Source organism: Rhinoderma darwinii, chromosome 1, assembly GCF_050947455.1.
Source record: "Rhinoderma darwinii isolate aRhiDar2 chromosome 1, aRhiDar2.hap1, whole genome shotgun sequence".
Lineage (NCBI taxonomy): Eukaryota > Metazoa > Chordata > Amphibia > Anura > Rhinodermatidae > Rhinoderma > Rhinoderma darwinii.
The window spans coordinates 569,695,902-569,709,523 of record NC_134687.1 but is presented as its reverse complement, the minus strand read 5'-3'; the positions used below and the strand labels follow the sequence as shown (position 1 = coordinate 569,709,523).

Sequence of the window (13,622 nt, the reverse complement as noted above, 5' to 3'; positions counted from 1 at the left end):
TAAATTAATAATGATAAACCCAATTAGGTCACATATATTTTTCGTAGGATTAATAAATTGTTGAAATGAGCTGGTTTAGGCTGTGTTCACTTCATTTTGGGTACTGTCTATACATTAGGTAGTGATCCCCACTTATACATCTACCGTGCCCATAGACTTTCATTTGAAAGACGTACTGTATGCCAAAGGAGTGTCCTGTACCTTGGCAAATCTTTTCTCCATTGTATTGAAGTAGTTGACTATGCTTTTCGATTCCAACGAGCCCCACAGAAAAATATGCCACTCTTTTAAAGGTTTTTTGTTTTTATTTAAATGGGAGCCAATGGCACATGTATGCAACTGTATAGGCATACAGTTGCATATATCTGGGGTATAAGTTCGGTAAAACTTTTTAAAAAGGCACACCAAACATAGTGATAGGAACAGACTTCTGTCCAAAAGGGACAACCCATTAAGACGACTTTATCTGAACTGTTTTTTTATTTGTTTTTGCTTCACTGTCATCTTTCCTAGTCATTATAGCCTGCTGCGTGCTGGCAACAAGGATATATTTATTTTAACATTGTATAAGTGATGCCCTCATGCTCTAGACATCGGCACTTCAGTGTCATATGATGCGGGTGTGATGTTGTAGAGCCTTAAGACTGGAAAACAAATCTCCACAGCTGTATCAACATTCTTATAAAGAGGAATATTATTTTATCAAATGGTCCGGCTTGTCACTAATAATTAAAAATGAAGGGAGGAAATTGTGAATAACAGTTTGCCTTTCATAGACAGGTAGAGCCAGCTCAGCAGCCGATAGGTAGAGGAAATACTTTGGACATTTGTAATCCAGACACTACATTTAAAAAGCCAAAAAATAATAATTAGGCGGCCCATGATTGATGCCATAAATGTAATCACCGCTGTTTAAAGAACCCTCTGACTCCCTATATGAAGTCTCATTGATTTACTGTAGTAACCATGTAGGGAAGGTTTTCATTAGAATATAACCTAACTCCCCTTTTATAATGTAATAATAATAATAAGCTAAAATGAAAATAAGATAAAAGCAAGGTCTATATAATGCTGTGGTGTTCACCTCATCTCTCCAGCGGCACGCCCGATGATTTTTTACTGCCATTTGACAGCTGCAGCCAATCAGAGGGCTCTGGTTGGCTGCAGCGGTCACATGCTACCTGCATGTAAAGAATCAGCAGTAGGGCCACGAGCATGTCAGTACTGGATTTTTTATTTAAGTACTTTGCCATTTTTCGTTTTTTGGATTACATGGACGTCCAATCATCTAATTGGCTGCAATATATAACTTCATTTCTGTCTGGCCATATCTTCCCCCTGACAAAATTAGCTATTTGCCGGGGGTCTCAGGAGTCGAACTCGTGGTAAGCAGCTGATCGTCACAGCGGCTCCAAATTCAAAGGGGTTGTCTCTGATGAAACAACCCCTTAAATGTCTTCAAGTTGTACAAAGACATGTAAAGAAATTCAAGTAATTCACTGGAATTAACATGATAGATGATGTGAACAACAAAGCATTAAATAGGGCTACAGGAGCGTCAGCGCAGGATCGCCGAATAAAACAGAATGTAGGTGGCTAAAGGCAAGCAGTTTTTATGATTTAACTCGATAGATAACTCTATAGATATTCAAGAGATAGGGGGGGCGCTGTAGCAGGAAAAATTTTGCAATGTCAAAAGGTGGTTATTTACTTTAAGGATCCGTCCAGAATGGAAAGTATGAAGGAGGGGGAGATACGTAATTTGGTCTGTGTGATGTCTTCTGAGATTTTTATTAAATTGGTTAATTGGATCTTTAGAGGTTTAGAGATCAGGGCTAGAATGAAGACATTAGAGTGGAATAAAATGGCGTGTCATTTCAAGGAACACCTCGCACAAAAGCAATACACTGTGCCATGCCTAGTGCAGGGCTTATAAAGGAGGTGCAAGACATCGGGATTCTCTTTAGTGTTCTTTGAAACCATGTGTCATGCTCCTCCCCCTCAGACCCTGCACACAGTGTTTATATTTTGCTTCAAATGTTCCTGCCCACCATTCAATTCTTGATTATATATCCTGAAACGGTTCTTGTGCATGCTACTTTTTAGTTATATTCTTTTATTGTAATCATAATTCCGGAAGATTTAGTCAAGTGTTATGAGATATAGATCATAAGATTATTCTTATAGTATGATTACAATGTAGTGGCCGTCTGAAGGCTTAATAGACAGTAAAAACATTAACAAAACACAAATACACTTTCCCCATAGTGTAAAATGAGCCTTGAAGAAGGGAAACAATAGTTAAAGTAGCAACATTTTTGATGATACTTTCCCTTTAAGGAGCTGCATGAATAACTAGGGGGATTTAAGTGCACAATTAGTAAATCTGCCAAGAGAGTGGTGGTTGTTCCAGTGATACTGAATAAAACTACTCTAAGGACACTGACAGAGAAATGCACAGCAATGAATAAGCTGGAAATGGAAGTAATTCTCTGGAACAATGTAAAACAGATTGCATAATAACATATTTTGACTTTTTTTCCAACTCACTTGTGACCAATCTCATGTGCAATGGTAAATGCAGAACCCAAGCCAATGTCTTCATTAATGCTGCAACTCCGCTCCGGCTCACACATTCCAGCCACTGAGGCCAAGCCTAAATAAACAGAAGGAGACACAAAGGGTCAGGCCAAGGTGTTTCAGTCTTATAAATGCCTGGATTCTTTTTAATAACCTCCACATATAGAAGGAGCAGTTGGCAAAAGGTTAACTTTCGAGCCATTTACAAAATCACTGGGGGGAATTTCACTTTGCAGGCTAGACATTAATATTTTTTGAACTGCAGTCAGTGCTGGAAAATGTCTAGACTAGGGGTTAGATTTATAAATTTTACTTCTGGTAACTTGGGACCACCTAGTAACTTGAGCCAGGAGAGGGAATTCAACAAAGTATTTCTGCTTTAACATTCTTGAGGCAGCAGAAAGTAAAGAAAAAAAAAAAAAAAGCATCCACATTATTTTTCTAAAGAGAGATCTGTTTAAGTTTAGTGTGTTCAGAAAAAATACTAAAAAAATATGGTCTACAATAGAAAAAATAAAATATAAAAAACACAACCGCCACAACAACACACTCCTATCTTGTATGTTTTTGGGTGTCTTTTTATAATAAAACTTTTAAAATGTAATGATACTTCAGCACTGCACTCAACTGCTTCAGTCATGCCATACAGCTTTAATGGAGTAGTAACCCACATGCTTGACCACCACTCCATTGAAACTCCTCTTTTCTCATCAAAGCTGTGCGTGTCAGGAGGAACGGGAGAATCGGGACCCCTATCCTGTTGATTGGTGGAAGTACCAGCGATCAAACATTTATCACCTATCCTGCGGATGTTATAAATTTATTTGGTGGAAAAATCCCTTTCCGGGAATTGATAGTCTGTAAAGTCCATTCAACTCTGGTAATCACCTAGACTGATCGCAAGAAAAAAAAATGGATTCTTGAGCAAATCAAGCACTGGAAGCACAAATGACCAGACTGAGCAACCTTATTTTTGAAAAAGACCTAGCTCATTGAAAAATAAAGTTATAATCAAAAAAACTACAGTTGTGGAAGAGGACAACCAGCAACAAGATGGATAGATACTATAACAAAATTCATAGAAATAAAAACGGTCATAAGCCTAAAGAAACATAATAAATATAGTCCAGAGTAAAAAGCAAATTGAGAAGACTCTATTCACACAAATGTTTTTCTCTTTGTTATTTTATTCCACCATTTTTACAGAAAAAGGAAGAGAACCTCATTCAATTAAATTTCTGTGCATTAGGTAGGCCAACAGCTATCGAAAGTTTTTAGGCACCTTTACACTTAATAAACAAAAACTATTTACAAGGGCTTGATTTTTGCCTTCAATTTACCACTAGGCTCATCTCATATTTACATTGGCTCTGGTTCTTAAAGAGTCCACATAGAATTATCTCTGTACTTTAAAGAACAAAAATATAAATAATGTCTACAACAAGCAATATTTTTCAACATTGCATTAACAAGCTTAAACTGGCCTTACATTTATGATTAGGATTGGCCACAATGCAGCCGCTCAATCATATGTTGGATTGTCAATACAAACGATCCGACTATCAACATGCCAGAATGATGAAGCAGTCCAGGGACATAGTTTAAAAACGAAGTATGGGGAAAAACAAAATCCACTTGTGCAAAGTGACAAACAATTGGCCGTAACTGGCCAATCATGCCAGACACATTTCAGCCGATGACCAGCTGAAAAAAATCTAACATTACTTATGTTTTTATTCGTCGGTTATCGGTTTCCATAACATTTAAAAAAGACGATCGGACAAAAAAATGGAAATTGCCCATTTCTGACAACTTTTATCTTATGTATATGAACAGCTTTATATATTTCATTATTGGAATGATTGTTAGAGCAACATATACACAGAGATTCTTTGCTACTATCAAAAACGTTTCTTCTCTTGAAAAAACATTTTAACTGTACCAAAAAATAGAACAGTCGCATCGCGCCCACTAACGCGCTACTAAAGTGGCAACAACTACTCATCACAGAGGACAATTTACCAACAGGTCTGATGAGAATTTCAACTTGTGAACTAGATTCCCATAGGGTAGAAATAATTGCCTTAGTACCATAGACAAAGGGATTAGTAGAATTAGTCAAATTATCCATGTATCTATGGTAGACCTCACAGCAATGCACCAAAGAGATGCATTACTTTGCGGCTAGATGTTTTTCCACAAAGTTCCAGAAATAGCATTTTTATTGTAAAACAGTAACCAGAACCATAAATTGAAGGCCACTTTCTTGTTCTTGCCCAACTGGGAGTCCAAAACTTTATCCAACACAATACAAAATAATGTCTGCCATACACTAGGTATGAATGATCAATTTCTATGGATTTTCCAGGACTTTAATAAATATAAAATGTGCTTCAGTTGATCTAAGCTTCACAACCCAAATACTTTCTCCGGATTTACATGACGATATTATACAATAAATGGGATAACTGTATTTTACAGGAAAAAACTTTGAAAAGACTATACACTACCATTTAGTGCGCCTTGCTTCTTGGAAAAATACACACTTGGAAGAGAGCATACCCAAAGGAGAAGTGAACTCCTTCATCACAGAATAACTGAATGGACCACTACAGAATATATCCAATGACATGATTGTTCTAAAGGCAGAATAAGCTCTTAAGAGGTCAGTGTATGATCTGATTGGCATGTATTACGTTTCCTGTTGAAGGAACCTGTGATTTGTTACAAGCTGGCAGATGAACGAAAGATATTCCTGGTGTTTCGAGACTGGAAAGTCAGAATGTTGCAATGCCTGGCCAATTGAGTTGGCACTCGGCTGAATAAAAGCTCCTCTCATGTTAACCTAATTGTGGTATACGGATACTGTGCATTGCCTGAAATGAAAACTGGAACGAACAATCTGATTTAATCAATAGTAATAAGATAAACTTTACTTGCAATAACATGCTGACCCTGCAGAATACAAATGTCTGCACTTGTATTTGATATGGTCCTTAACAAAAAAACAGCACCTGCTTATTTATATCTAGATTAGGTTAGATATATCTAACTTTTGCATTTGCTATGTGATTTGAAGTTGCTCCAACTCACAGGTTTCCAGAACTCCTATTTCTTTTAAGTACTACAGAGCCTGTTTGAGTGAAAAATGGCTGTATCTTCTCCTTTTCAGAAACCCATATCTACAGTTTGACTACATCTTAAAACAATGATTAACAAAATGCCGTAGACTTTGGGATCCAACTAGTGTCAGACTGGGATTCAATGGACCCAGCAGAGGGACTGATTCTGAGGGCCCATACTTCATCCATAGAGAACATGTACACGTTCACTTTTAATCTTTGTTGCTATTGCACATACAGGACAAATCACCAATAAGGCCTAACTTATAGGTTATTTTTTAATCATCCCATAAAAATATAGATCCTAGTGACTCCAAAGGCCGATCCAAATTGGCCTACTCATGGACCTTTGGGGCACATTATTATGTCACAGCCTGGGCCCACTAAATCCTCTGGTACTCTACTGGGCCAGTCCGATCCTGGATTCACTTAGATTATGTCAAGAGCAATTGGTCTGGTATTTAGTGATATGACAGTGATAACTTTTATAGACATCAATAGAAAAAAAGGTAGCCACCAGAAGCAAATTCCTAGGTACATTGGCTAGCTGGATCCAGGGGTTTGTCCTATCTTATGCAGTGAATAGGAAAATCTATTGCAAGCATAATTCAGCTTTTGTACACCAATTCTTAGGTTCCTTCCTACTTAGGTTCTATTTTATGTACTGTAGTTAATTCAGAGATAAAAAAAATAAATTGTATTCACACAACGGAAGTCAAGCTCACTGTCATTTCTGCCGACTAATATACCAACACAAACACCATGGAGTGATGCAACAATTGAGGTAATTTACTATAATAATAAAATCAACAACACCTTATACTATGGCGAATTTAATTATTTTAGAACAAAGGGAGAAATCTCAGCCTTGACATATTGAACTGATAACCTTGAATGATATACTTGGCAAAAATCATGGCAGATGAGCCACTATTTATGATCAAATACGTACGTATAACTTCCAAAGTAAAATCCTCACCATTCATTCAAACAAATTAAAAGGAACAGTACAGGGAATTGCAGTATATTTACAGGTGAGTTTTTGATGATAAGTGAAAATGCAGGGGCGAACAAAGAGCAGATTAGACCACATGTCAAAAATGGAAACATTGCAATTGAGAATTTTGTTTAAAAAAACCCACACATATGTAAAATACATACCCAGAGTGCCACATGGCTTGTTTTTGTAGGTGCAGATGTCATACCTGTCAATACACAAAGGTGAAAATGACAATTACAATACAGAATGGTATCCGATTCATAGCGATCATCTGGTAGCTGTGTTAAAATTCCAAACAAAATCTTCTGGTTTTGGCGGAGTAATACTCAATCTCTCACCCCCTTATCTGGTAGTTCTCTGGGGTCGCACACCTGGCCTCCTTCCTGGTCATGACACAATAACTACATTTATGTTGTCGTGTCTTGTCCTTTCTATCTACTTTATACTTGAATACTCTATTTGCTACATATGCCAGAAGAATTTATTATTCAAAGGATAGGCCAGACCAAACATTCACTCATGGCATCATGATCAGGATGCAATAGAAGAGCACCACCAAGTTTTCTCAGGAAGGGAGACTTTTGCAGATGAGACATGGAGTCTAGTTTTTTGCTTGGAGTTAAAAATGGCTTTATATTTATGAAACACTTAAAATAAAAGAGACAAAGAAGCTTTATTTTTTTAAATTTAATTGAATGGCACAACCAATAATCAACCACTACTTTCAGTGATGGACATGAGGTCAATTCTTGTATCATTACTAGTTGCCTGCATAACGAACTTTGCATCTATGACAGAATGTACAGCCAAATATAATTGGTTAACGTAATGGACAGGGACAATATTACTGAATTTCCATTAACTTATAGAAGTTGGTATGAGGTTTCCATGGTACACATCCTGAATATCTCACATGTTACTGCAAAGTTTTAAACTGTCTTCTCCTGCTTTCTCCAGACCTAGTTGCAGAAATAGTTATTATATCGTCAATGGAGCTTCTCCCCAACACAGTAGGCCCGTTTTTCAAATCTGTTCTAACAAAAATCATTGTTGCCTTAGCAACCAATTACATTCCAAATTTCTTTTTTCAGGGCATCTCCCCCTTTCACCCGCTTTTTGGTTCCCAGATTTAAAACAATGAACTTATAATTTCCATCATCTAATGGACTTTCAATGGTACTGTAACATTTTATTTATAAGATTCACAGTTAAATTATTTCTGGTACTGTACACAATTCAGGTATGTTTACCTTTAGGCCTTATTCAGACGAGCATGTCCATTTTGCATCCAGAAGAAAAACGGAGCGTATTTCATGCATTTCAGTTCTGTGTGATATCAGTGTGCTTTCAATGTGGCATCAGTGTTCCTGTTTGGTTTTTTTTCCACATCATTTCTTTAGCAACTGGTATATGAAAAAAACGAACAGCACAGATGTCGTCTGTGTCCTGTCTGTGTTTTTCACGCACCCAAGGATGTGTGAATAGCACCATTTAATTGCATAGGTCCGTGTGCTGGACGTATAATACGCTTATTTGTATAAAGCCTAAGGCCTCATGCACACTTCCATCACCGTTTTATCGGCCGTTTTTGACGGATCCGTGTGTCCGTTTTTGTTTCCGTGTGCACTCCGTTTCCGTTCCGTGTTTCCGTTTTACACTGACGTTGTGCTTCCGTTTGGCTTCCGTTTAAAAAACGGAAGGTAAACTTCATTTGAACTTGTCACATGTTCCAGGAAACACCCATAGAAAGGTTACAAGAAGTTTTTGGTGCGGTTTTCTGTAGCTTTCAGAGCATAGAGAAAAGTTTGAGATTACTCTGCTTGGCTTGCTTTGTTTTTTGGGGGATTTTTGGAGCGAAATGTGTGCACTTACTTATTTTGTGATGCTGGGCACTAGTTCCCTGCTGCCATCTGAGCGTCAAAAGCTCCTTGACAAGTTCCTCCCACGCAGCGTCCTTTTTATAGCGGTCGTGGTAGCATTATGCCCGCGTATGCCACAGTTCTGGGTGATCATGCACCAATGCTATGAGTCTCTCCACATCCATCTTCAGGAATGAATGTGTACTGTAGTCTGTGAGTCTGTGAACTTTGGCTCACCCAGCCGTAGCTATGGCAACGGATCCGTCAAAAACTGAGAGCACACGGAAGCCTTCCGTGTGCCATCCGTTTTTTTGACTGACCCATTGACTTCTATGGGCCACACGGTCACTGAATCACTGACCAAAGTAGGACATGCTCTACTTTTGACGGAATGGAACAACGGATCCATTTAAATAACTGAAGTGTGCAAGGGCCCATGTAAATGAATGGGTTCAGGGTGCTATCAGTGACAAAAACAGATAGCACCCTGAAGGAAAAGACTGAAGTGGGCATGAAGCCTTAGGCCCCATGCCCACTTCAGTTTTTTCCTTCAGGGTGCTAGCCATTTTTCTGACGGCTAGCACACTGACCCATTCATTTCAATGGGGCCATGCACACTTCAGTTTTTTTGACGGTCCCGTTGCTCCGTTCCGATCCAAAGTAGAGCATGTCCTACTTTGGTCCGAGATTCCGTGACCGTGAGGCCCATGCAAGTCAATGGGGCCGTCAAAAAAACTGTAGGCACACGGAAGGCATCCGTGTGCCGCCCGTGTGTGACGGAGCCGTTGCCTAGCAACGGCCGGGCGGGCAGAAAAACATTACAGAAATATTACACTAATCGGCAGCCACTTGTCTCTATCAATCACTGATCGAGAAAAGAGGCTACTGATTAAAAATAAAATAAAAAGCAGTTCATACGTACCCGGTCGTTGTCTTGGTGACGAGTCCCTCTTCTTTCTCCAGTCCGACCTTCCTGAATGATGCAGCAGCCTGTGATTGGCAGCAGAGGCTGCTGAAGCCTGTGATTGGCTGCAGAGGCGGTCACGTGGGATGAAGCGTCATCCCTGGAGGCCGGCCTTCTGACGTCATCCTGACGTGTGTGACCGCCACTACAGCCTGTGATTGGCTGCAGCGGCGACATGGATGAAATGTCATCGCTGGAGGCCGGACAGGAGGAATGTAAGTATGAACTTATTTTTTTTATTTTTTTATTACATTAAAATTGTATTTTCCCAGCGCCGAGCATGGTACTGTCCAGGGTGCTGAAAGAGTTACCGCCGATCAGTGCAGCCCATTAACTCTTTCAGCACCCTGGACAGTGCCATGCTCGGCACTCGGAAACGGAAACACGGAGTGCACACGGCCGCTAAACAGGGCACACGGATCTGTCAAAAACGGCCGTGTAAATGGTGTCGGAAGTGTGCACGAGGCCTTACAGATAGTTAAGGGGGTTGTTTTACTAAGATAACCCCTTTAATATGCCCTATTGGGGCATCAAAACATCGTATAGGGGGGTCCCCGTTCGGGACTCTATGTCTATGTCAGAGCAGAGAGCTGCTAAGAGAGCTGGCAGACCTGGCCCGTCCATGTAGTAGATGTATGGCCATACGTGATACTACATTACCCTTGCAGCAGCAAAAACGTTTGGTTGGTTCCAACTACCCCAAGCGATAACAGCTGATTGGTGGGGTTTTCAGAAGTCAGACCCGAGGTGATAAGCCGATGGTCGGGTCATCTTCAATTCTTCTATGTATGGTGTGAATGTATGAGCATAAAAAAATCTAACACGGCTATTCGAGACAAAACTTGGAATAGTCTACTTTAAATTTATACTGTGTCTCAAAGAACAATCAAAATCCCCTAAAATTCGGCAAATGGCGATTATTTACAGCTACTTATATTATGTAAGCATATATAAGTCATCCATGCTTGTATGTTCGTATAGTTGAGAGCATGAATACATGATTTACATCCCTGCTACCAAACTTTTATAAGAATACATATGATCCTTTGCAATTAATCTATAAAAAAGAATTGGGAATGACTTGCAGTTGTCACATACAAGCAACTCCAAAAATTAATCTTTGAGGGCACTGACCTAACTGTAGAAAACCTGGAAGAAATTGTTGCCAAATTGCCCCAAACATTGGTACACTATAAAACACTTGGAAAGGACTTGCATCATTTTGTTAGATTTTGCTAGCGAGTAGAATATTTGGTCACAGTTGTGTACTACAGTTCCAATTGTCAAACCACAAATCAGTTTAATTATGTGCCAGCGACTGGAGTGTCGGCGTTTTCAGCAAGCCGGTGTAAACCGCAGGCTACAAAATGCTTACAGTGTTTGGCCTCAAGCCATATGGACTTTGGCCAGTAGAAAAAACACAAAGGCTAGGCTGGATCTTTGTGATGACCTGCTGCTTAAAAAGAAAAAAATATCTATCTTTCTAGTTAACTGTTACAACAACAGGCATCTATTTAAAACATACAATCTGAATTCAAGTAATAGATAGTGCTAAGCTAGCCGAAACCAAAGATAGAATTCCTAAAAAAAAAAGTGCGCATTTTAAAAGGGAACCTGTCACTGGGTTTGGGGCCACTAAACCACCAGCATGTCGTTATGCAGCTTTAGCGTTCCAAACATGCCCACATTAAAACTGACTGTTTCTGCAAGAACTTACAAGTTAGCCAGAGGAGTCTGGGAGGGGAGTCCAGCAGCAACGGGTGCATGTGCATTGAACACATGAAACCAAGGAAAGTGCAGTGCGCAGTGAAGTGAGGTGTACCATCTTCGGCGTCGTGTATGCAATGCTCATGCGTCGATGCCGCTGGACTCATTTCCCGGACTCCTTTAGCTAACGTATGTTCTTTTAAAAACAACTGCAGAAACTGCCCGGTTTTGATGTGGGCTTGTTTGGAACGCTAAACCCCAGCTGCACAATGACATGCTGATGGTTTAGTGGCTCTAAACCTAGTGACAGGTTCCCATTAAAATCATGGTGTTTTTAAGATCTAAAATTGTATGCTGATTCATTTCTTTGTATATCTTTCTAGTGGTCGGAGAGCTCCAAATCCATTGATTATATACAGAATTAAAGGGGTTGTTCATGATTAGAATAACTGGTCTGCTTTCATTCCAAAAACAGTGCCATGCCGGTCCACAAGTTGCATGGGGTACTGCAACTCAGTCCTATTCACATCAATGGAGCGGAGTTTTAATACCAGGAACAACCCATGGACAGATGTGACACAGTTTCTGGAAGATCGCAGCCATGCTTTCTAATCCAGTACAACCACTATAAATAATACATTTCTAGCTGTATAAAGTCACCACTAGGTGGAACATTTATGGGACATACAGTACTTAAAATGTTTTTCTTGTATTCTCAGAAATTACATATGAAGCAATGCAAGTGAATTGTGTTAACAATAATGTGAAACGTTTTCACCATGGGAAATCATTCAAACATAGTGGCATGTATATCCTTTTCGGAGAAGTATCCTGATAATGAAAAATATCAGTGGGTGGCATTTATATATCTATGGCCATTTTACCAGGGACTGCACATTCCACTGAGGTAGTTTGTCTAGGAAGTTTCTCTGTAAATGTATTAAAGGGGTTCTTTGTCTTCATGTAAACAAAGCTAAACTAATAGACTACATGTGCTAACTTTCTAATATAGTCTGCGTCAGATTTGGTGCTTGGACAATGATCTTAGAATCTACTGCTGCAAGAGGACATACCATTAGTACATGCAAACTCAATGCTCTATATGTTCATGCATCTCACCTCAGGCATCGGTGACACCACTGAAACCAGCCCCCACCAGACCCTCTATAGGACGCAGATACAATTACATGCACAAGCGCTGAATGGCAGGGCATGTTCCGTACCTTGCCATTTACAGCCTTTCAATGACGCAAGCGTCACGATGACGTGATCGCGCCGCTTGCTTCATTGAAAGGTGCTGATTGGCAGGGCAGAATGCCTTGCCCTGACATTCCGTGCTTTTTAATGACGCAAGTGGTGAAATAATTTAATCGCGCCGCTTGGGTCGTTCAGCCCCAGCAGACCTGCTCAAAAGAGAGAAGGCCTGCATTGCAAGAGGAGGGTGTGAGAACAGGATCAGGTGAGTTTTTTTACTGTTAAAATTGTGAGGGGCTATATGTTAGGCACTATCTACAGGGGGGCTATATGTGGGGCACTATGTACTGGGAGGGCTACTATCTATAAGTGGATCTATAGGGGCCACTATCTACAGGGGGCACTCCAGGAGGCTCTATAGGGGTCAATATATATGTGGGGCACAGTATACAGGGGGCTCTATGTGGGGCACTGTCTACAGGGGGCTCTATGTGGGGCACTGTCTACAGGGGGCTCTATGTGGGGGGGCACTGTCTACAATGTGCACTGTGTGTGTGTGTGTGTGTGTGTGTGTGTGTGTGTGTGTGTGTGTGTGTGTGTGTGTGTGTGTGACAGTGTATAGTGCTATTATAATCAGGGATACAGTGCATGGTGCTATTATAATCAGGGACACAGAGTATGGTGCTATAATAATTAGAGGTGCAGTGTATGGCACTATTATATTCAGGGGCGTAGTGTGTGGCACCATGAGAATTTTATCTTCGTTTATAGGTGAAGAAGTGTTTGAAAAGTGAGAAGTTGAAGACATCTGAGCGGCAAACTGCAGAAATGGTCTATGGCTGAGAGAAGTCATCATAGAGGTCTGGACCAGATGGAGAAGAAAAGAGAAAAATAACAACTAGAATCTGAGACGACGTCACCTGTGAGTCACGTAATGTAAATGTTTATTCGACCTCTAACCAGTACTGTAGTCACTGTATGATCTACAGCAAGAGGACGGGTGGTATGTTGTTTTTTTTGTGAAACAGCAACTCCCAGCATATCCTTACCATTGTTCGGGTCATGCTGGGAGCTATAGTTTTACGCCGTACAAACCTATACGGCAGGGGTTGCACTAAATTGAGCTGTATTTGTGCTGGTGCTGTATTTACGTACTGAGTTTGTTTCTTGTGATGTATATATGTACTGAGTTTTGT

General features: G+C 40.0%; 1 protein-coding gene across 2 annotated transcripts in view; it reads right to left on the bottom strand.

Moving 5' to 3' along the window:
- Positions 1–13,622, bottom strand: part of ADAMTS6 (ADAM metallopeptidase with thrombospondin type 1 motif 6) — a 280,546-nt gene that overhangs the window by 129,761 nt on the left and 137,163 nt on the right. For both annotated transcript variants that reach the window (XM_075839116.1, XM_075839124.1), the window contains exons 8-9: positions 6,864–6,907; positions 2,551–2,656 (exon numbers count right to left, since the gene is read on the bottom strand). In XM_075839116.1, the coding sequence (XP_075695231.1) occupies positions 2,551–2,656; positions 6,864–6,907 (150 nt within the window). The remainder of the gene's footprint in view (positions 1–2,550; positions 2,657–6,863; positions 6,908–13,622) is intronic.